Raw genomic sequence first — 26,933 nt, forward strand, 5'->3', positions numbered from 1 at the left:
TATTAGTCTCCACCATGGAAACAGACAAGTACATTGTTTATATAGAAAGGACAAATACTGGAAAAAGGAGCAAAGCGCCCCATTAGAAAAAGGGGTACCATACTAAGAGCACCTCTGTGTTACTTAGTGTGTACTGTATGACATCTGAGGGGGTTTTTCCACAGTGTTTCCAAAAATATGACACAGCTAGAGGCATAGCCCTTTTTTTGATGTTGTTGCTGTCTGGAAAGAATAAGAAGTGATTATATTTCCAGCAGAACCTGCCCCCTTCCCTTCCCACATACAATTCACCAGACTCTGGCCTGCCACAGCAAAGCGACCACCACCAAAAGCAAAAGAAGCTAAACTAGCAACGTCAAGCGTGATCCACAACACACCACCCACACCCATTACAGCACCTTATTGGCCACCCAAGCAACACACATGTACATACAAATGCTTGACACACGCTTTGTACACAGGCCATCTGATCAAACTCTTTGCCTGTGTGTGAGACTGCCACAATGCACCAATCAAACCTGCCAAGAATGGACAGGAATTCAGGACCCTGGCAGAAAAGAAATGACCACTTTAAAAGGTGAGAAGTGGGGGGGTGGCTGGAGAAAACAGAGGACAAATGGAAAGGCTGAGCCCAAGAGCTTTCAGCCTTTGGAACCAACCCATTTGGACCCCAGGCTTGCCCAGCTGGAATTTCCCCTCCTCTTCCTCCTCCTGGCTATGCCTCTACACCAGCCCTCAGTCAGTTCACAAGGTGTACAGCCAGCTGTTCCCCTTCATCCTGTACTGGCACTGAGCAGAAATGGCAGTGAAATCATCCAAGACCAGTCCTGAAGACAGGTAACCAACCACAGCTTGGCGCTCACAAGACAATGAGGCTGGGGTTGCGCAGCTGCCGATAAACATGCAGGAGCTTCTCCACCGTAGCATCTGAATTGTTCCCTAAGCACAGCTGGTCACGAAGAGACTGGGCCTCCTTTAGCAGCATCTGGAAGAGAGGAGTGGTGTCAGAGGGTGCTGAGGTCTATTCCATTAAGCTGGCCCAAAGCCAAATAAGGCAGGATTCCCTTCTAGGTAACACAGTGCTCTTGGTTTCTTCCTCCACATTTATGCTCCTCATCCCTAGGCTTTGAGATTTGCCCTATCCCACCCAGTCTTTGCCATCCCAACCCACCCCAACGCTGGCAAATTATGAAAGCACCAAAGCACTGACATACATTAATGCAGAAAATGGAAGGCACTTTTCCTTGCTGCTGAATGGGGGTGGATAGGGATGGAAAGAGGGGAAAACCAAAAGGGAGCCCTTAAGTGAAAACCTTAGCACCCAAAAGGGTTACATTTCCAGCTCCTGAATCATATGGAATCCATTATATAAATGTGTGCTGTAAGCCCTAGGCTGAAAGAAGGCGGGGGGAGAGGAGAGGGAAAGGGGTTACTAATCAAGTTATGGAAAGCGTAAACAGAATGAACACAACCGCTGCCAGATTGGGTCAGCCCAACTGCCTGTCTCAGACCAGCAATTACAGAACAAGCCATAAATCCATTCCCTGTCATTTACTCTGTCAACCCAGATTCCAGTACAAAGGTGGTGTAGGCTGGCTTTACAGAGCTGAGGGGTCTCTCAAGGCAGGTGGGAAATGCAAAAAAAACCTGCTCTGTGCAGATGCAACCCCAGGGCTCAGCCCAAGTGCAAGGGATTGTGGTTGCAACCACTTTATCCTGTTTCCTCCTGTTACCCTGTTCCACCTCCTACATACACACACATTCTCTCTGAAACAGTCCAGGCACAAATACATGACAAGTATCTGTTCATGCAACACATGGAAAGAACCCGAGTTGCTCCAGGGCAGAAACACTGCTTACCTCATGGTTGGCTTGGATCTGGTGGAGGTACTGCACACGGATATCTGGTGGAGAAGATTCCTGGGCTGCTTGCTCCAAAACCAGAGCCTATGTAAAATAAAACACAATGAAACATTAACTCATTTAAAGCCAAGTCAAGACTTGTTAACTTGGAAATCTTTTTTGTTTATCTGGGCCTTTGCCTGTTAACTGCCTGTTTCAGAAGGTCTTTTAATTGTAGTTTTATCATTATTTACTATTTTTAACTGTCTTTTAAACTGTTTTAATATTTTAATTCAATTGTTTGTCTAATTGTTCTATGACTTTTGAATCACCCATCATTTAACTATATTTTGTTTTAGCTTATACCATGAGATGCCTTGAGAGCCAGTGTGGTTAGTGTTTTGAGCATTAGAATATGACTCTGGAGAGCAGGGTTTGAATCCTGCTGGGTGACCTTGGCAAGTCACAGTCTCTCAGCCTGAGAAAATGGCAATGGCAAACCCCCTCTAAAGACACCTGCCAAGAAAACCCTGTGACAGGTTCACCTTAGGGTTACCATAAATCAGAAATGATTTGAAGGCACAGAACAATAACAACAAATGAGGTGCCTTGGGAACACAAGAATACAGAGATAAAGAATAAAGACAGAATATAAATTAATGTATGAATAAAATCTGGCTCTTAGTCATCTAATCATAACATCTGCACTTTCCACATAGGATCCAAACAGTACAGAGTATCTCCATTTTCCCCTTTTCCCTTAAGGGGATCTCCTGGGTCAATAAGAAAATAAATATGTAATCAGAAAAATATGTATTGTCCTGCACTGTTAGAAAGAAAGGTGTAAGGAAACACCTATATTCAGAGATAGTGAAGGCAGCAAACCTGTGGTAGTGAAGATACACAAAGAGAGAAAGAGAAGCAAAAAGTCACCCACTTCTTGCTTGTTCTTTTCATTGCAGACCAATTCCTTTGAGACTTCAGACCAGAACTGCTTTTTAGCATGAAAAGCAAAGTTATGTTCAACTCTGCTTCCAAAAAGGATGGATAGAAGTAGGTTTTGGGGGGCAGGGCAAGGGTATGTGTCCTGAAAGTACCCAACACAGTAAGGGACTAAGGGTACACTTCATGTATTAATCCCAATTTGCAGAGGATGGGGTTAAAGGGAGGTGCTGCACATCTCCTATTCCACAGTGTTACTAGATCAGGCCCAATGCCACCTATGATCTAATTTTCTTTCCCGGCAATTATCAGCTATATATCTATGTATCTAAGCAAAGCATGAGGACAATGGCACCCTCCACTCATGCTCCCCAAAAGCTGGTATTGATTGAGAGGCACAGGCTACTGAAGGGAGGATGTCATCATCATGACTAGCATCTATTGATAGCTTCATCTTCCATGTGTTTGTCCCATTCCCTTTTAAAGCTGGTTGGTGGCCAACACAACATCTTGTAGTGGCATTTTCCATAGCATAACTATCTGCTGTGTAGTGCTTCCCCTTGCCTGTCCTGATTTTACCACCACTCAGCTTCACTGGACCCCAGATTCTACTATTAGGAGAGAGATGGACAGGTTGTTTAACTGTAACTGTAGTTCTTTGAATGGTCATCAATATATACAGGTTTTCCGATGTGATACAAGTTTCTACAAGCTGTTGGATAGACATATAGTGTTCTCTCCTCCTCGCACCCCACCAGCCACCCCTCTCAAGAATCTCACATACCTGAATCCGCCTGACCACGGCATGGTGCAGCTGGCACATGTTGGCCAGCGGGGAGCTCTGGATGACAATCTCAACAGCTTGGATGGGGCCTGCTGAGTTCATGTCACTGACAGCCACCTGGGGTAAAACAAGACATAGCATAATTGCCATAACGTCTGCTGAATGGTGAACATTAAAAAGGAAGTGTCTCAATCATCATCGTTTTAAAAAGCATATCATTTAGTTTACTTTTATTTTACTTTTACTTTTTTACATTCTACAGGTAAAGTGAAGTTGGTGTTGCAACCAAGACACCAAGTGTGTTTATGGCTGAACTGCGATTTACCATCCCAGGTACCTGTTGGCTAGTTCTACTGATTGTGAGACTTAATCATTTGTCACACAGCATGTAGGCTTTAGAAAATATGCAATACAGAACTCATAGGAGTTTTTAAAATATATATATATTATTTCAGAGAGCTTACAAATTGTTTTTATTTAGGTTTTAATCATTTTATCCTAGAACAATTCTCAATGTTTAAAATTATAAAAAATGACTTCAAATTTCAATCACTGGTCAAATTGCAGGTTAAATACAAAAACATACAAAAGTAAACCAATAGTGTTCCTGTTTTTTTGCTCTAAAATATTCCTCTCACAGTACCTCCCACAATGCTCTGCAACACCATACTCAAAACTCTGTAGGGGGAAAATACTTCTAGATATATATATATATGAATTTGGAGCAAGGAAACGGTTTATTGCCTTCACCCAGATAAAGACAAAGGTGAGAACAGCACCTTGTGTTTCCCAGCCTACTACCCTAAGCACTTTTGTCTTCTTAACAGTGAAAAAGTCCACTGGATCTTCCCCATGAAGAAGTATCCCAGTGCATAGTCACTGTCTCTTCTATTAGCCAGAAAAAAAAAATACATACCACAAAGCTTAGAACAGCACAAGAAACCTGACGCATCACAACTTCCTTTTTTTTTTAATGGATGGGAGGACCTGGAACTAACCAATACAGATAATACACCAACTCAAACATCAAAGGTATTATAAAGTTGCTGTACATAATCTAAACTTTAATGTTCTGATGGTATATTAGCAGCATAACATTGGTGCAACTTTTAGAATGCTGAACAGCTTGAGCAAGGGAGTCAAGAAGCAGACTTGTTTAGAGATGTGATTGGCTAATTTAAGTACTAGTATTATGCCAATGAAAGTTAAGAAAGAAAGTGCAAAAGCAGGGTTACTGTTTAATAGTAAGAAAACAAAAATAATGGCCACAGATGATTTACCTAACCTTAAAGTGTGCAACAAAGACACAGAAATAGTATCTTGGCTCAGTCAATCAAAATGGAGACTGTTGTCAAGAAATCAGAAGACTAAGACTTGAAAAGGAAGCTGTGAAGGAAACAGATAGAATCCTCAATTGTTAAGACATAGCATTAAGTACCAAAGTCAGAGTCATTCAGGCCATAGTATTTTTTTTAAAGTGTGATTGTGAAAGCTGGACAGTGAAGAACTCTGACAGGGAGAAAATCAACTGATTTGAAATGTGGTAATTGAGAAGAGTTCTCTGGATACTATGGACTGATAAAAAGACAAACAGTCTTAAATCAAGCCTGAACAATCCATAGAAGCAAAAATGACTAAATTGAAGTTGTACTTTGGACATATCATGTGATTACATGATTAACTGGGTCTGCATCCATACTTCAGAAATAATCCAGTTTGACAACACTTTACCTGCCATAGCTCAATGCTATGGAATTCTGGGAGTAACATTTTTGTGAGATATTTAGCCTTCTCTGTCAGAACTCTGATGCCACAACAAACTACAAATCCCAGAATTCTGTAGCTTTCAGCCATGGCTGTTAAAATGGTGTCAAATTGGATTATTTCTGCAGTGCAGATGCAGCCTGGAAAAAAAAGATAATACTTGGTAAATGGAAGACAATAGGAAAAGAGGGAAAACACACTATATGTGTATTAATTCAATCAAGGAAGGCACAGTCCTGAATCTGCAAGACCTAAATAGGGCAAGGTTTTGATTACTCTTGAAGATCTCTCATTTATAGGGTTGTTGCATAAGTTGAAATCAACATGGCAGCTTTTGCAGTAGTTGCAGGAGGTCAGACTTCTTCTCCTGTTCCCTTATCTGTTGGAGTTCCCCAGGGCTTTGTTCTGGGTCCCCTTCTGTTTTCTTTCTACACACTGTCCTTAGGAAAACTCATTAGCTCTTTTGGTTTTTCCTACCATCTGTATGCCGATGACACCCAGTTATATCTTTCCACCCCTGATCTTTCTCCAAGGCTTGAACAGCAAGTTTCGTCTTGTCTCACAGCTGTCTCGCAGTGGATGCGCCATCGGCGTTTGAAGCTCAACATGTCCAAGACGGAGCTTCTTGTCTTTCCTCCTAAGCCCACCCTTCAACTCTCCTTTTCTGTCTCTGTGGACAACATTTCTATTCAACCAGTCCAGCAAGCCCACAGTCTTGGCTTTATCTTTGACTCTTCTCTGTCGTGTATCCCTCAGATCCAGACCACAGCCAAGGCTTGTAGATTCTTTTTGTACAATATTGCCAAAATCTGACCATATCTCTCCGCCTCTACTGCCAAGATTCTGGTCCATGCCCTAGTGGTCTCACGACTTGATTACTGTAACGTCCTCCTGGCTGGGCTTCCTCTTTCTCACCTCCGTCCTTTAATCTCTGTCCAGCATTCAGCTGCACGCATTATCACTTCCACCCACCGCTCTGACCACATCTCTCCTGTGTTGGCATCCCTTCACTGGCTCCCCCTCCCTTTCCGCATTCAGTATAAGCTCCTGCTGCTGACATTTAAAGCCCTCCATGGACTGGCCCCTCCTTACTTATCAGACCTTCTTTCTCCTCACCTTCCCACTAGGGCCCTCCATTCTGGTAGTCAAGGTCTGCTGTCCCAGCCCAGGATTTCCTCTGCCCTATCCTGGATTTGCCCCTTTTCACTCGCTGCCCCTCACTCCTGGAACCTTCTTCCCCCGCAAGCAAGAGCGATCACTTCTTTAACCATCTTCAAAGCGGAGTTCAGAGAAGCCTTCCCAGGCATTGCATAATTGTTGCTTACTGTTTGATGTTCTTTTGGTGCCTGTTTATCAAACCATTTCCTGTATTGCTATGTACTGTATATGTATTATCCTACTTGAGAGTATGTATTTTCCCTGGAAGAAGATTAACCATCCATTATGAAGCCAAGCCCTCCCTCCAGTCCATCTGCCTTGGTCCAGGCCTTGGAGGTAGAGAGGAACTGCTGGACCTCTTACTCTTTCCCTCCACCACTCCCTTCTCCTTCTGTGTCATGTCTTTTTAGATTGTAAGCCCGAGGGCAGGGAACCATCTAAGATTGTATGTACAGCGCTGTGTAAGTTTACAGTGCTTCATAAATAAAGGTTAATAATAATAATAACAACAACAACAACAGATTATGCCAATTCATTATTGCTTTGATTTTGTTATCCTTGGTGAAGGTGTAATTTTATATAATTGATGATTGAGGCGTTTTTTGTTTACATCTATATTATTTTAAAATTACAGTAAGACACTTTGCAACATTTTTTTTTTAAAAAGACACTTAATAGATGTAAAAGTAGAATGGTAATAATTTGACTTTAATTATGTTTGTTAGCTATTTTTAAATGAAAAGATGGGTAAAAATGTAATAAATGAAATAAAGTAATCATGTAAAGCTCCCTCCTGGCCCCAGATAAGGTAGTGGAAGCTTGAACAACCAGTAGCAAGCCTTCTGGACATGTACAAAAATGCTACCACACTCAGAAACATCTCTTCTCCCTCCCCAACCATGACAATCCCTGATGTCCCAGATGTAGTGTTCCTTCTCTCCTAGAAACTTCACAAATCCCAAAGAGAGTCCAGATTAGTATACTTAATTAATATATTTAGAAATTTTCTATTTCTATCTTCCCTTAATTTACAGGGTTCTGCCAAAACTTACTAAATACATTGTACTTAAAATGTGAATTGGTATTCCAGAGTAGACTGGCTTACACACTAGGACAACAGCCCTTGCATTTTGCTGAAATGGGGTGGCTTCTTGTCTATGTCCCAATGAGATGTGTCCTCCCCGCACAAACTTAATCTAGGAGGTTTAGTGGGAACAGAATTAGTGGCCACTAATCACACTGGCATTATTAACACTCTCCTGCGCATAGCCAGAGGAATCTAGTTGCCGCCATGCTCAGTCAATCTTCTCTCTGTAAAGTTGACCAGCCAAGGCAAAAGAAGCAGCTAGCAATTAACACCCACCGTTTGCTGCTCCAAGAGGATTTAAGGGTGGGGAGCAGCTAGAGCTCAGCAACTCCACCTTGACTGGCCTCTCCTTTGCACAGAAGAATGAACGGAAAAGTAGCAATGCTGATAAACAAAAAAGCCAGCCAGTTACCTCACTCTTATAGCCAAATGGCACCAGTGGGCCGACCTCCAAAGTCCAAAGCAAGGAAGATTGACCAAAGCTAGAACCAGGAGGTAAGAGGAGCAGCCAGTCTGAAAGCTCTTGTGTAACATGTGCTTTTGTCCAAAATCCACAAAACAGTGATACAGTATCTTTACTGGACCAACCCAAAGGAAAAAAAAAGGGGGCAGTTAGCTTCACATGGAACAAAGACTGCCTGGATCTCATTGGAAGTTACTTTGCTGCTGCTAATGGATTTGAAATTTTACTGCCTGTGTTTTATTGCCCTTTGTTCCCAGTCTCTACAAAGCCAAGAAAGGGAGTGGCCTCTGCCTGCATCAAAATCCCTCCAATCTTAACTGATAACAGGTAACGTCTGAGACAAAACAAAGGTCTATGATTCTAACATTATCACTTTTCTTCTTAATATCCTTGCATGATGAAGATGAAGAAGCCAGTGAAACTTCAAAAACTTGCCTGATGTATTTTGTGCATTATGGTTGGCCTAATAAATGTATCCGAAATGTGGATTTTGGATTTTGTTGTACTTTGTTGCATGGACAACACAGCTACCTCAAATATGTGCTTTTGTATAATTTGCCCCCAGGGAAATGGCATAGATCCTTTTGATACACTGGAGAGTCAATATGGCTTCTAAGACAATAAAGGGTCCTGTGGCTAAACTCAATTTAATCCATCGTTTCTTAGTCAAGCTGCCAAGAAAGAATGGCAGCCATGAAAGAGGTTTGGAGCCAGAAACTTAAGACACTGCCCCTGGCAGTCTCCCCATTATTGTTACATTTAACAGACATGGCCAGCTAGGGATTTTTATTTCCTTCTAACACTGGGGATGGGGACCCACACCTACAGATTGGAATCAGTCCATGTGGAGTTTCCCAACCAGCAAGATTTTTGTGCCCACTATGGTCTTCTAGTCTGCACATGCAACAGTTATTTCCCAAGTCAAAGAAACCAGAGAACAGGACATGCAATATAACTGAAGAGTTGTGGATGTGCACTGGAGCTGCACAAAACTATGGGACAATCCCTGATCCGCCAGCTCAATCCTCCAACTCTTGCATAAGACCCAAGAGAAGGAAATGTCTTCAATCAATTGCAGGGTGGTCAAAGAGAAGACTCTGCTCCTCTGACTCAGATATTTTAGAACATCTTTTCTCTTGTCCAATTGTAAAGATACATAATCCTGAATCCTACTGTTAGTCCAACCTGGATTAAACCTATTGACTCAATGGGATTTACATGTGTGTTGACTCATAATTCAGCTGTTGATTCAGGGAGTTTACTTTAATCAGGAGTAGCAACTGAATTTAAGCCCCAGACTCCCGAGAAAATAAGGAGGACTGGGGACATACTCACAGATCTTATAAGATAAGAAGCAGTACTACATTTGCACATTGACTCCAGCAGCCCGAGTCAAGAGGCTAACTCCATAGGCAGGTCAAGACAGGACAGGACTTGCCAAGTGGATCTTGTAAAGCTGAATCAAGCCCACTCAAGATTCTGGCTAGAAGACCCCACCTGCACCTTTCTACAGGCCCCTTCTGCAACTCATGCCTTGCCTCTCGGATGTTCAGCTGCACTTCGCCTCCGTCCGGGGCCAGCCCTCGCACTTCTGCTCTTTCCTGACTCCGAAGGGAATCCGCCTCAACGTTCTCTGCCAGCAGCCACCGCAGCACAGCACAGCACAGCGACACATCTGAGCAACAACAACAAAAGAGAGGAAGACATCATGATTGGGGCTACTGGGGTTGGTGGATTGGCCTTTACTCTCCAAACAGACCAGGAGGGCACTGACCACATTCTCAAGCACAATATGGCCACAGTGAAGGCACAAGACTGCTTTGATGGAAGTCTGACATCCTGACTGAGTGTAAGAACTGGTCTGGTATAGAATGCTCCAGAGCTTGGAAGCCCCTGGCCAGAGAGTTGGAAGGTTCTGAACACTGACATGTAGTGGTGGAGATGCCACATTACTATGGTGGAGCCCCTTGTCTAGGGGTCCAAAGTAGGTGGGACATCCTGTCTCTCCAGGAAATTCCCTTTCAGATGTTGCTGCTACTTTGGCTGGAAAGCTTCCCTTGTCTTGCTATAGTGTTTGAGAGGAAACAAAAACTGGGGAGATCACAATACAATTAGCATAAAACAGAAGTCACATCACAAGATGCTCAGTGATGAATGATTTATTAATAAAAAGTGAAATGTATTACAGCCTGTATATACCCTGAAAGGCCTTTCTCATTTTTCTTTTTGTCCAGTAAATGTTTCAGCTCCAGAAATTTCTGAAGGTAAATTGCAAATAGTCCCTGAAGAATGTCTTTGAGAGCACACACAGGCTGAAAAGCACTGGGGTTTTTTAATTAATAAATCATTCATCACTGAGCACCTTTAGACAAGTCTCCTCGGCTATAGCATTTGAGAACTGAAAGTGCTGGTGAGCAGTAAAAATAGGCATCCAGGACACCCTCCTCTAACTTCTTATGGTCCCTGAAAAGATTCTGCATGAATTTTGTTAACAATGTTAAAAATGATTTTTTAAAAAAAGGTATTACTGGAGAATTTCAATCCCAGGCCATTCCATTAGCCATTTTCCTATGCTTAAAATAGCTCTTTGGGGCCTTTCAAGACCAAGTGCTTATGGATAGAAGAAGAATCCCATTTCAATCCCAGTTCTGGGATCAGTGAAGGAAATGGTTTCCCATTACTCTGGAGACGTCCTGGCACAAGGCCTTAATCCATATCAATTATTCACCTGGAATTCTACCAACTATTTTTTTCCAGGCAAAGCAGTGGCCACATGCCACCCATCTGTAGCCTGGAAATACATTTTTAAAAAAAAGGTTCAGACAGGATCAAGCAGGATCTTGCAGAAACATCCAAAGGAATGAGGCATGTGAGTATAAATCCACTATTTTCTCTCCAGAAAAGGTTCACATGGGTGATGCTGGGAAAGAGATGGTTTTATCTCATGAGTTTATTAAAATTCATCTGAAGCCACTTGCATGTTGCTTCAACTCTGGCCCAAAGACAGTGCAGAAGCAAAGACTGACTTGGGTAGCTTGCATTTTCATCAGTGAATGGAAGAAAGACCACTCAGAAAGTACTTCACATAAATCTAATACTGATGCAAAGCAAGTCTGGCCCAGGAAAGTAAGTGGGAACAAGGGGCAGGGCAGACACCACAGGGAAAGATATGTATGAAGCTTTTTAGAGGAAGGGCAGGATGTAAGTGTGATGAAACAAATACAAAATGCCAGCCAGCTGAACTGGCCTCAGACTGAGGCTTCCCAAGAATGGGTTAACCTCACCAGTTGCCAAGTGAACCTCTCCCCTTCTCCCCTTCTATCACCACCCTCCAACAGCTTCAGAACAGCCAGAGCTTTAGAACTACAACTCTCAGAACTCCCCCAACTGGATTTGTTGTCTTCAAAAGCAATTTTTCCAAGATCTGTAAATTTCATCTGGAAACTGCCAGTGAAGGGACAGCCTGTAAATACTAAAACAGGGGTGGGCCACTATAATAGATCCAGAGGGACATTTGATGCAATGAGACCCTCCAAGAACTGTACTGACTGCCAAAAAAGTTCAATCCTGGTTTTGAAAAATTAGTATTTTGTGATATTAAACGGTGCTGGAACCTCCTGCTACATATTTAAAAGGTGAGTTGCTGCTCCTGGAGGCTTCCAGAGAGGCCGTTCTGAAAAAGGGCACTATGGGAATGTCTGGAGGGACTGAGGGCTGCAAAAACAGCCTAGGGGGACACATTGCTAACTTCTCACAGAGGAAAAGCACCCAGAACACCTGCATTTGTCTGAATCCCGCACCTGCACAGATGTCCTTCAGGGCAGTTCTCAGCAGCTCAGAAGACACTTTGATTGAAGCCACCGAGGGAGCCAAGTAACCTTCTCCCAGAGTGTTCAGTGCTCTTGGAACTAGCTCATCATTCCCTTCAATGCTCTCAAGGTCAGACTGCATCTGGGACAATTTCAGAAAGGTGTGGAGTGGGTCCCCAGGCAGTGATATGGCAGCTGCAGGCAGGGTCCCATCAGATGTACTGCTGCCACTTTCCAAGCGAAGGCACTGCAGGAGGTCAACGGTGACTTCCTTCAAGGGCAGACAGATGCCTTCTCTGTCTGGACAAAGGCCTGGAGAATCATCAGAAAACAGGTCATCCAGCAGCTCAGTGGACTCCGAGACAGTGCCCAGGATTTCCTGTAGGCTGTAGTAGAGGGAACAGGAGACTATGAAAGGTAGCTCTATCTTAGAGCCTTCTGCAGGGCCCAGTGGGAGGGTCACCTCCGTCTTGTTTCCAGGAAGGAGCTGATCTATGGGGAAAGTATAAGTAGTAGCAGAATCTGAGGAGCCTTCATCAAAGTCACAGGAACTGGCAAACAACTGGACACAGAAGGTCCAGCCTCGCTCCAAGCTGCACTCGCTCAGGTTCTCCAAGATACAGGAAACTGCCAAGGTGTCCTGAACCAGGATGTGGCTCCAGTGGGCCGTAATGGTACAAGTGATAGGCTTTTGACCATTCTGGCTCGACAGCAAAGCTGCACTCACACTCATCACCTGATTCAGGCATGTCAATGCTTGGTTCTTCTGGTCCACAGCCTTCTTTAAGGATGACACTCTGCAGAGACCAAAAGAGAAAATATTGAATTGTGCTGATTCTAATTTTTCACAACTAAAATGGTCAAACTCTGGCTTGAATATGAAAGCAAAGAGATGAAAAGCAGCATCAGGCCAATGGAACTAACTCCACAAAGGCTTCCAGTGATGGCGAACCTATGGCACACGTGCCAGAGGAGGCACACAGAGCCCTCTCTGTTGGCACACATGCTGTCGCCCTAGCACAGAGTTTGCCAGAGTTTCTTACTAGAAAGCCAAAGGGACGTGGCACTTTGCAATAAATAAGTGGGGTCTGGGTTGCAATTTGGGCACTTGGTCTGTAAAAGGTTCACCATCACTGGAACATCGAACAGCCAACTTCCCCAGGCTCCCACCTCTTGTCTCCCTTCAACCTGCACATCCAAGGACATAGCTACTGACATCATGGCTGCCTTAACTTTTTGCTATGCAAAAATATCCATGGTCAAATCAATATACCATAACACGTCCAGAGGAAAAGAAATACATATATATTCAAGAATAGTTTCCTAATCATTCTTGCTAAGGCATGTCCCTTCTTCAGAACTGGCAACAGAGCTAACAAACTGATAGGAAGAGTTTTAGCAGTAATACTGCCATCTGATCTCCAAGTCCCATTTCCCTCGCTCAGGCAGGATAATCTAGGCAGGTTTAAGCAAAATTGAGCATCTCAATTCAGCAGTTTGGCACTTGTTAATGCATGGGTATGTAACATTTCTGCATGAACAAATGCGCACACACACACACACGTACACAGTCAACAACAAATTGATATTACCTCTCTGAGACATGGCCAATTCCAGACAGCAGTTCTTTGATCCTCTGCCCTGCTTTATCTGGGTTCATTTTGACAGGCTGTGTATCATCTGGACTGCACAAGCCACAGGTCATGAGGCGGCCTTTAGCAGATAAAGCCAGAAGTTCCGACTCACCTGAGAAGAGCAACATGAATCAGAGCAGGAGCAGGAACTAGCCACAAGAAAGCTGCGGTCCCCCTTCCACATACTGTCATCCCCCCCCTTCTGAGGCACTAAAAGATGTTCGGCTCACAAAATAGGTTACTTTTCAAGTATTAAAAGATGTTCCACCAACAGAGTACTGTACATGACTTCTGTAGGAACTGCTCTACCCTGAGCCTTTTGCTTGTTTCACATTTACATGCAAGGCATTTCCTAGCAAGCAAGATCATATAACAAAACTGTCTTGTGAGTTCCCCTCTACTTTGTATTCTCAAGAGAAAATAGCCAAGAACCTGGCACAAGGAGGCACTCCAAGATAAGATGGAAGGAAGGATAAGTGAATAATCATAACTGGGTCCAAAATGTCTGGAGGTGCATGTATTCCCTGCATCAAGACCAAGGATGGAGAACAGTGCCCCCCCCCCGGATGTTGCTGCACTACAACTCCCTTCATCTCTCATTGCTGGCGAAGGCTGACGGGAGCTGCAGTCCAACAACATATGCAAGGCCACACATTCCCTGTGAAAAAGCGGAATATAAATAAATTATTATTATTATTATTATTATTATTATTATTATTATTATTATTAACCACCCCTCATTTAGAGACCACAAATGATTCATTTAGATGAGCTACATATGTGAATCAATCTTTGCTTGAAATGGGAGGCCTGTATCATTTTCCTTCACGATGCTGGGCTGGGAAGTGACACAAGGAGGCTGCTACTTGAGTCTCTAGGTCAGCAAGCACAACACAATGGGGTGGTGTGTCTTTCTTGACTAGTTCCTATCCTTTGTTTCCATAGCATGCAGTAACCTGAATGATGGGTTAACTGGCTGGAAATAGCTCCAATCCCAGGGCATTAGATTAGGTAGCTCCTAAGAGTGGGAATTTTAAAGTCACAGGTGGTCAACATTATGAATTGTAATTCTCATTGCTGACGTCACGTAAATGCTCTAAAGCTCTAGCCAGTTTAGTCAATGGTAATAGGAAATGCAAGCTGCAGTCCAATGAGATGTGAAGGCCCCTATTTCCCCTGCCTTTTCTTTGAAGGAAGGCAATGATAAAGAAATCCTTATGAATCAGAGGTCCATAGAAAAACCCCAGCAAGAAAAACCTGAGCAGAGGCTGGATAGGCATCTTTTCTGATGTGTTTTAGTTGAACATTATTCCAGGGCAGGGGTTGGCGTAGATGGCCTTTGCGGTCCCTCCCAGCTCTAAGATTCTATGGGCAGTGTGATAAACACAGGGTCTTGGATTGGATCATATGGCTGTAGTTATTCCAAATAAACTGATACCTGTAAAAAGGACCATGCCAGCTGATCTGTTTTTAATATTTTAGAGCTATGGATGCATTTGTGGGATTATTCCACCCCTACCCCAACCCACTACATCTTAGAAGAAAGCTACTTCAAAAGCTGCCACTCTTTCATTGTGACCCTGTGAGCCAAGACCGTAGATCAGAAATGGGTGCATTATGAATACAGAATCTATGGCACTTGGAGGCTGCTTACAGAGGGAGTGGAAAAGATGCACAGCAGTCAGTTCTGGGCAGCTCAGAGAAAAGGAAGAGAAATGGCAGCTCCCTGTGGCTACATCAGCCACCTCACTACAAAGCAAGCTCCCAGCTCTCTGCTGCCCAGCACTCTATGGGGCATAGAGCAGGGGCTTCCATTTGCTTCTCCCACCACAGATCACAGTCAGGAGGGATGCAGAAAAACTAGCAACTCAAGCATATGGGTTGGAGTGCATGGCGAAACCACTTATAAAAAGAACTCTGCAGCACCCAGGAAAAGAAGGGCAAATGTGCACAGAGGCATCCTCTGTGAGACCATGCATTAGATGGAAGTTCCCTCCAGTCACTTTTGTGAAATGCACCTCTCAGAACTACCCAGCCAGCACAGCTGATGGCCATGCAAGTTGAAGAATTTTGGGAATGGTACCTCCAAAAAGTAACTCTGCCAAGCTCTGGCTCCCTTGGCCCTTGCTGCATTCCTTTTTCATTCTGTCATGGAGCCCAACTCCATTCTGGTCTGTGAGGCCTCATGATCAGGACAATGGGTGCAGAACTGAAGAAATCACTCAGGGAAGGGTGGAATATGGATACCCCAAGGGGCAAAGTCTAGGACTAGATCCAGAATCTGGCTCACTGGATTTTTCTGAATTCTGTTAAAAATAATTATCTGACCCCTAGCTCTCAGGAATACACAGAGGTTGGAAGGAAAGAGAAAAGCATCAGCTAAAACAGGTGTGAAAAACTGGGGGGGGGCCTGCACTAGCCCCACAAAGGGAACTTGGAGGGCCTTTCCCCCACCACAATAAAAAAGGAACAAAGGTTTTCCCAAATGCCCCATATGCATGTAGGAGGTATGGTGTGAACTTACATCATGTTTTAAAAACTCACCAGGCCATTTTAGGCCCAGGAAAGGCCTTTTACACAATAGATTTCCCATTCATCTCTCCTGGGCTTAAAGTGGCTTAGTGGGGATCAAACATTCTCCCCAATCCCTAGAGGGTATTTGAGGACATTTTAAGGGAGCAGGGGGAGATGTTGTATTCAGAAACCAAGCAGCACACAAGTCAAGGTCTAGGTCTCTTCCTCATTCATTTAGGTCCCTGCCCCACTACCACTGCTGTTTGCTACTGCAAGCACAGCATTCCGCCAACAACTTTCCCCTGCTGATTTCTTCACTAGTCAGTATAAAGACATTTTCAGTTTGACAGAAACACAAACAAACTTCTGAAAATAGACTGTTATTGTGAAGTTCTCATTAGCTGCTCTCTGGATTTGGAACTCCCTCCCTAGAAAGGCTAGGCAGATTCCCTCCTTCTTGTCTTTTTGCCAGCAAGTGAAAACGTTTTTAATTCCCATAAACTTTTAGGAACTGAGTATACTGGACTTCTAATGGTGTGCTGTTTTCTTCTGTCTTTTAATGGATTTTTGGATTATTTTAATCTTATAGTCAGTTGAACTTCATTTTAAAAATCACTTTTATTGGTGTTAATTGATGTCTTTATATTTTAACCAGCATTTGGTCAGTTTTTGTAAGCAGATTTGAGTCTTAATATTGGGTAAAAGGAGGGATATAAAAGTATAAATGAATGAATCACAAACAGAGGAATAGATAGCCTTAGGCCAGTCACTTCCACCTCCTCACTGAAATGAGCTAGCAATAAATGAGCTGTTAGGAAGAGTGGGTACAAAGAGCCCCAAGGCCTTATCCTCTTTCGATTTGCAAGGCATTATCCTACTCCTTTTCACCCCAAAAGACAAATGTGAGTCCTGGCTCCCTGAGCCCACACTAATGCTTGCTGGAAAGGAAGGCTGTTTCTTACATACAGGATACACAAACACCTCTTACACAGCAGGCAAGTAACTCTGAATAGCTACATACAGTGGTACCCCGGGATACGAATGCGCCGCGTTACGAAATTTCCGGGATACGAAAAAGCTCCATTGAAAAAAACTGTTCCGGGATACGAAGGTTTTTTCGGGTTACGAAATTTTTTTCGGCGCGAAATTCAAATGCGACCGCTAGCCGCGCTTTGGAAAAGCCTTTTTCGGCTTGCGAAATGCATCGGGTTACGAACGCCGCGGCGGAACGAATTAATTTCGTAACCCGAGGCACCACTGTACTCTACTAGTATCTCAGTCTTATGGAACCATTTTACCAAAAAAGGGCAGAGCTCCTCAGCTACTATTAAATGCCCTCTTTTGGCTTCAAAGCCTGGCCTTGATCTGTGCTGTCTTCAAGTCACCTGCTGTGCAAGATTCAGAATTGAGATAAAGTTGTGGCACCACTGAGCCAGCTCACAATGGATACAGGTCAGTCCAAAGCAGTCAACTCTACCTGAAGAAGAAAGCAAGAGGAGGCAAAGACAGGGTTGGGGAACACCTGGCCCTTCAGATATTGTTGGACTGACCTTCCCATCATCCCTAGCCACCAAGGCCATGCTGAAGGACCATGGGAGTTGCAGCCGAACTATACCTGGAGGACCATGTGTAGCATGCTCCTGGACTATGGAAAACAGAAAAACACATAGGGAAGCTGCAGAGATCACCCCACCCCAAACTAATTATTCTCTTTCCTGGCACAGGGAAAAGATAGGGAGAGCAAAACTCTCTTACCTGGGCTTGCAAGACCTGCAGCTGACTCCCAGTCAGTGCTTGAAAGCTTCTCAGGAAGAAACCTGAAAAGTAAGGGAGAGCAAAGGTATCTTGGCTGGGCATCTGCCACACTGGGCATCTTCAAGCCCAGCCAAGAGCCCTGGTTTTGCTCTCCTTTGCACTTCTTTGAGTAGGAAAAAGGAAGAGTGAGCTCAGTCTTCTGGGCTGGATTCTCAAGTGCTACAGCTGGGTTGACTCAGTCACAGCACTTGCAAGCCCAGCTGAGAGTGGCAGGCCAAGCCTTTGCCTACCTGTTCTGCCCACTTTCCCAGTGGGGAACACAAGTGGGTAGGGGAAGTAAAGCTTAGGCAGTGGCCTTTAGCTCGGAAAGAGATCACAGGCTGATCTGAGTAACTTGTGGCATTTGGTAGTGAGCTCAGGGCAGTGTTTTCAGATTTTAACCAAAGGTGCCCCTTTCCTGCCCTCTTTTCTGGTTGACTCGCATCCTTCCCCCTGTAGGTCTTGAGACTCATTTGTACCAGTCCCATCAAGGGAGTTGAATATTGTGAAAAGCTGGTTCCCTGTCTGAGGTGTTTTGGTCAGAGAACCCAATGACATCATGTGGCTTGGCCATTTCCCCCAACATCATCCAGCCTGCAAAGGGTTGTAGGGTGGTGTTTTCACTCCCTCGCAAAGTTCCCCACACTGCCCTTTCTCATCTTCCCAGGCCAAAACCATTGCAAGGGAGGCTCTGTAATCTGTGCTGTGGCCTATAGCAGTGGAACAAGCCTTTTCTATAGTACCAGCCATGCTGTGGAATGGTCTCCTTTCAGCAGTGTGTCAGGCCTCAGTGCTAAGGCATTTTAGGCATTTACATAGCTTTTTATCTTGGTTTTCTCCTCTTTGTGAACAGTTTTGAAATCTCTCATATGTTGAACAATCATACCCTTTTTCTGCCTCTGCACTAATAACTGAGGAGCTGATGGGACATCTCTCTCAGGGCCAGATTTGACCTAGGAGAAGTAGTCTGCAGCAGATGAGCCTTCAGCACTGCTTGTCCTGTTTTGGAAGCAAACAGGGTCTGTATTGTTTCTGTGTGTAACCACACCATAAACCAATATGGGCATGGTTTAAAAAAAAAAAAAAGCAGATAAGACTAGAACCAGAACCTGGCAAAGGCACATGGTGGCTACAGCAATTCTCCCTCATAGCTCATCAGTTTTTTCCTGTCCAGTGGCAATTTTGAGGGCTGCATTCATAGATGCGCCCAACAACCCAATGTCCAAGTTATCTCTCCCACAGAGTAATTTTCAGACTACATTTTTTTACCTTCTGACTCTCGGGAAGATAAGGAAAGTGCCACCACACTGCAGATACTCAAGCTGGCAGGAGACAAAACTGACGGAAGGGTTCCTGGTGAGTCCTCTACTTTCTCAGCCTCAGGGGTGTTGCTGTCCAGATCAACAGCATAGATGTCAGAATGGGTGCTGTAGTACATGCGGCTCCCCCCCGCTGCATGCTGCACACAGAACAGGTCCCTGCAAGTAATACTCTCGGAGCTCTGGAACCTTGACTTCTTCGCCTGAAGCTGCCTTGATGGCCACCATTTTCCCATAGTGACCCAAGGCCACAACACAATCACAGCCCAAGTCTCCATAGGCTGGCAGCTCTTCTACATCTGGGGACTTTCGGTCTGTCCTCAAGGCCCCAATGAAGACAACTGGCTCTTCCAAATGATGAAGGATCTTGACAGGGGAGTTTTCATGACTGCAGTTGTCAGACCTCAAGGCCTTCAAGGGCACAGAACACAGTTGCCCATCTGGGAAGCCACAGAGAATCATGGGAGAATCCAGCATGGCAGCATCTACACCAAAGAGGAGGCTAAAGAGAGGCTCCTCCAGCACAAAGCCTCCTGAGTGGCGAAGGCCCTCTTTGTGGTCACTGGCATCTGGAGAGGATGCACAACACAAGACTGGAAGAAAGTGAGCTAAGGACATGTCTCCATCACTACTGGTGCTGGTGGTGATGTCCACATGGCTGATGGGTTGGCGTGGCAAGTTCTCCTGGTCCTCAGGGCCCGGGAGCTCATGGAGATTCATGCACCACTTCCCCTGGATTTGGGAGAGGGTGACGAGGACGTCACTGAGCAGTGTGAAGGTGCAAAGCGTGGCATCGGGAAAGGTGCAGGCACTGGAGCCCATGGGGAGAATGCTGGAGTAGCAGTCATTTTCCTCCCCATCCGTTCGCTTCGCTAACCTTCAAAGCAAACAAGAAAAAGCTCTCAGAGTAGCCACAGGGTAATGCTCAGACATGAAGTAAAAAAAATCAGAATGTTTAGCATTCGCTTCACAGAGTTGAATTCAGGAGCAGCCAGCTGGATAAAGTGAAGGAAAGCTGCTGCTCTAAAGGGTGGTTCCAAAGCTTAACACTTCTGCTGCCTTAAAGATTCACATGCATTTCTAAAAAGAGCTTGAGAATGGGAAAACAAGAGCAGTGGAGGGCCAACTTTGAGACAACACAAGTGATTCACAAACAGGAACTGAGTGGGCAGAGGGCAAGAAGGAAAGATTTAGGCTGTGGGCTAGGGCAGGGGCTTTAACACTTTACCCACTTGTATAATTTTCCAGATAACAACAGCTCCAGCATGGACACACACAACTGCTATGGTGCCAAGGAGCAAGGTGTTTTGCCACATAGTGGTCAAGCAATTTGAACTGGTGAAATAGTACGGTAAGGGCAGGGAAGAATAGACCCCAAACCACTCAGTGCTGCAGTCCTCATCAGATTTGCCTCTCTATGAACATGCTACAAACAATTAAAAACTGCATGGGGCATTCTGGAAAATAAGGCCAGAGTGTGTGGTGGGTGGGGCAAAATATCACTAGCTTAGCAATGTAGAAAACCTACTATCCAGGCTGTCCAATCTACCTTTCTTGGTGTGCTTGGTGTTGTGTGCCTTCAAGTCTTTTCTGACTTATGGCTATCCTAAAGCAATCCTATCATGGGTTTTTCTTGGCCAGTTTCTTCAGAAAGGGAGTTGCCATGGCCCTTCTATGAGGCTTAGACAGTATGACTTCCCTAAGGTCGCCCAGTGCATTTCCATGGTTGAGCTGGGATTCAAACCCTGGTCTCCCAGTGTCCCAGTCCAATGTTCAAAACTACTACACATGCTCATCATTCACAATATACTTACAAAGTGGTAGCGCACATGTTTGGCATGCATAAGATCCCAGGTTCACCTCCAGATAAGGTCTGAACCCTGGAGAGGAGGGGAAGCTCTTGTGGGAGATCCTGGATACAAAGCTACATAAACTAATAGGCTGACCAGGCCTTCATACTCAAACTACTCCCTCTACCTGATGGCAGATACAGTTTGAAATATCAAATTAGGTCAGCCCTATCTCTCACCTGCTTGGGTAGTCCAAGGACACACAGTAAATACCCACTCCAGCACACAGAATATATAGCTGCTGATGGAGGGGCAAGAGTTCCACGTGCCAAACTTGATCAGGAAATCGGTAGACAGCCTGGAAATGAAACAGACAATGGGAAAGGAGTGGAGATCTTAAGAAAATGTATGGGAAGGAGGACACTGAAATGCACCACTGTGAACACACCCACTGTTGTCTACTTCTGTAAGCTTAGCAGGGTCAGGGCTGGTTAAACTTGGATAAGAAGTAGCCAGAGAACAACAGGGATCTCCAGGCAGGACTGGGAAAGAATCCTGCTGAAACCCTGGGGAGCTAGGGCTAGATGCACCAATAATCTGACTCAGTCTAAGGCAACTTCCCATGTTCCTCTCCTCCTTTTAAACAGACATATTCTGTATAGAATATAGAAGGCCAGGTGTACAAGCACAAAGCTACAACTGATTGTTGACGTTCTGAAGCAAACAGGCCTGGACCATTCTTAAAATAAATTGCCCTCACTCCAAAGGAATTTAAAAGGGCAAATCATCAATTTAGTCTTCTATCACCCTTTTTTCTTGTGAAAATTGCTTGCACTTTTATTACACACATACACTCCAGGCTGCTTTTGTGCCATTAATGCTGTGACTGAAACTTTTCCTAGTGTAAAAATGGGAGAAGTTTCACCTTAATTTCTCTGTGTTACATGACTAACAGAAGAATAGATTGCAATGCCAGTAAAAATCTAGATCTAGTGACCCTGCTTACATATATTATCACCTGGTATCCTAAATGGGAAGATTACCTTGAGAGTACCTTTTTCTCACCTTGAAATGCTATAGCCACACGTGGGGAAAGAGGCAAGTTCCAAAGCAGTGTTTGTTACCTCTTGCTCATTTTGTACCTAGCCACACAAAACATCCTGTGGGTATCATTTCATATACCCAGTGGCATGTAGTCAGCAGCCATTATGTCTGTACACACTTTGATTTAAAGCAAGCTCTAGTCTCATAAATCAGCTGGGTCTTATTTTCCCTCTCTCTGACTGAGGATATACAACTTCTGCTCTTCTCCCTGAAAAGCATACATTGCAGTCAGCAATATTTATATTACCCAATAGTTTACAGGCAGTTCTTCATTTTTACCCTCTAAGCAATTGTCACTGCTGCTGTACTGTGTGGAAGAACAAGTGACATCTTTTATCCAAGATGAGGCTCTGTTTCAGAATAGGCAGCAGCAAACATGTCTGTTAGCAACTCAGGGGCTGAGAAATGAGCATGCTTTCAGCATGAGAAAGCCAGCAAAACCTAGATTTTTAGCATTACATTTGATCTGAAGGACCAGTAATATGTATTTTAAAAAAAAAAATGTTCACCCATTTGTGACCTAATTCTCTGCTTGAAAAAACAGTAGGCGACTGAGCCAGATATTACCATAAAAGGTTCCTTAGAAACAATCAAGGGTATAAATTTTAAGGGATACATTTAAGATAATGCTAAGGTTTGCCATGAAAATCATATGGAGTCCATATGAAAAAAGACTTCACTGTTCATCAACACAAAGAATTAACAAAGCAAGAAAAGCACCCTTTTTAACAGTTCCAAAGCCTTTTACAGGACTACTCAAGAAAACAGAGGCATATTTATAATTGACAGAAGTGAGATGTCAAAAAAGCAAAATCCCTAAACCCTTTCAGAAAAATGGCAAGAACTGGAATCAACGTACCAGTTGATTGTGAAACACAGACAACCAAACTGCTACAAAATGGTGCTATAGTAAAACTATGTATAGAAGCCAGTAGAACATTTAATTAAGGGTTCAAATGGCTAATACTGTATCAGGTCCTCACATTGGGTAGCCCTGCCTATCAATTTCTCAGAAGACAAACATTCAAAACCCAGAGATTTTTATGCTAAAATATTCTCTGTAGAATAAAGCCCAAAATTATTTCTTGTTGTGCCCTTCCCTGCTCAGAGGAATTTAACTTCCACCTTCTATTTGCCACTGGCAACTAGAAAAGTGATTAAATACAAGACTGACATATACAAGAACAAAAGAGGCTGGTCATAGCCCTGAGTCTGGAAAGAATATATAGAGCCCAGTGCTCACAGGAAATCTCCTGCTACCTTCTATATCAGTAGAACACTAAGTCAAATTCCCCTTTGTATGGTTTAGCCACTGCAAATGCAGAGTTTGTGGCTCTACCATCCCTGCTAAAATCAAATGTCTATTGTTTCTCCATAGATATTCCTCTGAACACATCTGCTGAAAACAGATAATCAAAGTTATATCAAAAAGACATTCATTGGGACATGCACATTTCTGCTAGTTTATATAATTTAAGAAGCATGGGGGGATTAACACTAAAAGTGGAAAAGTGAACGAAGAGAGCATGTACGCAATTTGATGTCTGCCTTTTGCGTAAAATCATTTAGCTCATCCATAAAAGCATTCCAGTAGCTACTGCTGTATAATGCTGTGATGAACAAAACCGATTACAGGAAGGCTGCTGTGAAACTGAACTACTGAGAGAGTAAAGGCACATCTCCAATACAGTTCCTCCTTGCCCAGATGACTTCTCTCCAACCCAGCACTTCAAAAACCTTATACCCCTGTCACAATTTCAGTCTTTTTGTAAGGGTTTTTTTTCCACACTGATGGGTGATTTTAAATCAAGGAAGCAAATACATGTATGGAAGAAAAGGCAAACCTAACTGCACATTAATTAACACAGCGTACAAGTGTGTGAAAGATATCCTGGGTACCCAATGGGATTAAAGCTTCAGAGTTTGCTTCCGATTTTTTTTAAAAAGCAAGGGGTTGGGAGAGGCTCCTTTTCGCCATCCTTGGCCAAGCCTGACAGTGCATTAATTAAATGCAGCCTACAAGTGTGGGAGAGCCATCTTGGGTACTTAATGGGGTCACAGCATCACATTTCCTTCTGCTTTTTTTAAAAAAGCAGTGGTGGGGTTGGAATCAGAGAGGCTCCCTCTCACTTTCCTTGACCAAGCCTAACTACACATTAATTAATGCAGCCTACAAGTGTGCAAGAAACATCTTGGGTACCTGATGGGGTTTGAGCTTCTGAGTTTGCTTCCCAATTTAAAAAAAAAAAAAGCAGTGGCAGGGTTGGAATCAGAGGTGCTCTCTCTCACCTTTCTTGGGCAAACCTAATTACACATTACATAATGCAAATACCCAAGTGTGCAAGAGACATCTTGGGTACCTGACGGGGTTAGAGCTTCAGAGCTTGCTTCTGATTTAAATAATAACCAGTGATGGGGCTGGAATCAGAGATGCTCCCTCTCACCTTCATTGGGAAACCTAATTGCACATTAATTGATGCACTGTACAATGATGGGAAAGACATCTTGGATACCTGATTGGGTTAAAAAAGCAGGTTGGGAGAGGCCTCACTCCCTTCCTTGGGCAAACCTAATTGCACACTAACTAATGCAGCCTACAAGTGTAATTGGGTAATTGATGTGGTTAGAGCCTCAGAGTTTGCATCTCATTCCTCCCCCCCAAAAAAAGCAATGGTAGGGTTGGAATCAGAGCTGCACCCTCTCACCTTCCTTGGCCAAGCCCAGCTGCACACTAACTAATGCATCATACAAGGGGTGGGGGAGAGCCATCTTGGGTACCTGATGGGGTTAAAAAAACGGGGGGGGGGGGGGGTTGGGGTTGGGAGAGGCTCCCTTTCACCTTCCTTGCAGAAGCCTAAGTGCACATTAACTGATGCAGCCTACAAGTGTAGGAGAGACATTTTGGGTACCTGATGGGGTCAGTTAGAGCTTCAGAGTTTGCTGCTGATTCCTTTCAAAAAGCAGCGTGTGAGAGTGTGTCCTTTGTGATCAGGGGTGCTCCCTCTCCCCTTCTCCTTGGGTACCATTTTGATTATTGTTTTTATTACCATGTTTATTATTTGTTTTTAATAGGACTAATTTTAATTGTACTATGTTTAATTCTATTTAGGGGAGGGGGGATACGAGGATATTGGCTGTACAATGTAGTGGGTCCTTGGTATCCACTGCCATTTTGTTCCAGGATCTCGTGGATAACAAAATCTGTGGATGCTCAAGTCCCATTATATACAATGGCACAGTAAAATGGTGTCTCTTACAAAAAATGGCAAAAATCTGGGTTTACTTTTTGGAATTTATATGTTTTGGGGAATATTTTCAAGCTGTGGGCGCCTGAATCTGTGGATAAAAAAAACCTGTGGATACGGAGGGGCAACTATATTGTGTATTGGACACTGGTATTTAGATCTAAGCCATTTTGATTGTTTAGCAACAGAAAAATGGGATGTAAATAAAGTTTTATTATGACTATTGTTATATTGTTATCATCATTATTATCATTGGTTTTCTTTTTCTTTTCTTATTCATAGTGTAATTTTATTTTATATAGTAATTCATTTCTATAACTGGGATGAGGGAGGGAGGGTTAGGATTTGGGCATTATTTTAATGTATATTTTATATATACTGTGTTTTATCGTTTCTTTCTTGTAACCTGCCTTCATTCCTTCGGGGAAAGGCAGGATATAAATAAATCATATTATTATTATTATTATTATTATTATACTATTATACTATATTATTATATTATATCATATTATAATAATTATATTATATTATAGTATATTATTATAGTGTGTTATAATTATATTGTTAGTATAATATTATTAGTATATTATATTATTTAATTATTATAATATTAGTATATCATTGTATTATTTTTATTTTAGTATTTATTACTAGTATATTAATATCCTAATAATTAATAATATAATATACTAATAATACAATATTAATAAAATAAAAATAATATAATATAATATAATAATGTAATATACTACTAATAAAATAATAATAAAATAATAATAATAATATAACAATATAATACAATAATATCCTGTACTAATATTATATATATTATATTGTTATATTATTATTATTATATTATTAGTATATTACATTATTATTATATTATTTTTATTTTATTAATATTGTATTATTAATATATTATGATTATACTATTATATTATTTTTATTAGTAGTAGTAGTAGTAGTGGTGGTGGTGGTGGTGGTGGTGGTGGTAGTAGTATAATGACATGACCGGGGTGCTGGGTCTCCTGGGGCCATTCCCCGACAGGCAGCCCCTGGCCCCCTTCCCAGCAGCAGCAGCAGCAGCAGCAGCAGGAGAGGAGTGTCCCTCTCCCCCTCCTCCGCCGCCGCCTCCCTGTCCCTGGCGCTACTTGCCTTCATGAGGCGTCCCTCCTGGTCGTAGACGTAGACGTACTCGGTGCCGTTGGAGAGGTAAATCTGGCTGCCGTGGCAGAGGACGCGCGGCTTCCCCGCCGCCAGCCCCCCCGACCGGGCAGCAGAAGCCCGCCAGGTAGTCCACCCGGTGCCCCACCTGGGCCATGCCTGGGGCAGCCTGGGCGAGGGACACAAAAGGGGGGCCCGAGGAGGAGGAGGAGGAGCCACTCCCGGCAGAGCGCTGCCTCCTCTCGCTCTGCCTCCCTTCTCGGGTCTGTGAGAGGAGAGCCACCACACCACCAGCCACTCTCGCTCCAAAAGGGGCGGGGCCTCAACCTGGCCCCGCCTCCCTCTCTTCCTCCCTCCCCGTTGCTCGTTCCCGTCCTCACTTTACGGCTCTCTTTCTCTCTCTCTCTCTCTCTCTCCACCTGCTCGGTTTACGACACGCGCCGTAAAGCAGAGGGCGCTGTGGTGGAAGGTTGCTCCATGGCAACGGTTGCTATGGAGACGGAGGTTGGGATGGCGGCGA

At 43.6% G+C, this 26,933-nt stretch overlaps 1 protein-coding gene across 1 annotated transcript; it reads right to left on the reverse strand.

The window, feature by feature from the left end:
* FAAP100 (FA core complex associated protein 100) lies at nt 1-26,713 on the reverse strand. Its single transcript, XM_042453564.1, is given in 11 exon segments — nt 1-985; nt 1,861-1,947; nt 3,569-3,685; nt 9,579-9,715; nt 11,841-12,646; nt 13,442-13,595; nt 19,061-19,244; nt 19,246-19,987; nt 21,140-21,258; nt 26,405-26,515; nt 26,517-26,713. Coding segments are annotated over 11 exon segments (2,637 nt in total). The 5' UTR covers nt 26,571-26,713; the 3' UTR covers nt 1-859.
* Between the last annotated feature and the right edge of the window lie 220 nt (nt 26,714-26,933).

The sequence above is a fragment of the Sceloporus undulatus genome, chromosome 2 (assembly GCF_019175285.1).
Source record: "Sceloporus undulatus isolate JIND9_A2432 ecotype Alabama chromosome 2, SceUnd_v1.1, whole genome shotgun sequence".
NCBI classification, from domain to species: domain Eukaryota; kingdom Metazoa; phylum Chordata; class Lepidosauria; order Squamata; family Phrynosomatidae; genus Sceloporus; species Sceloporus undulatus.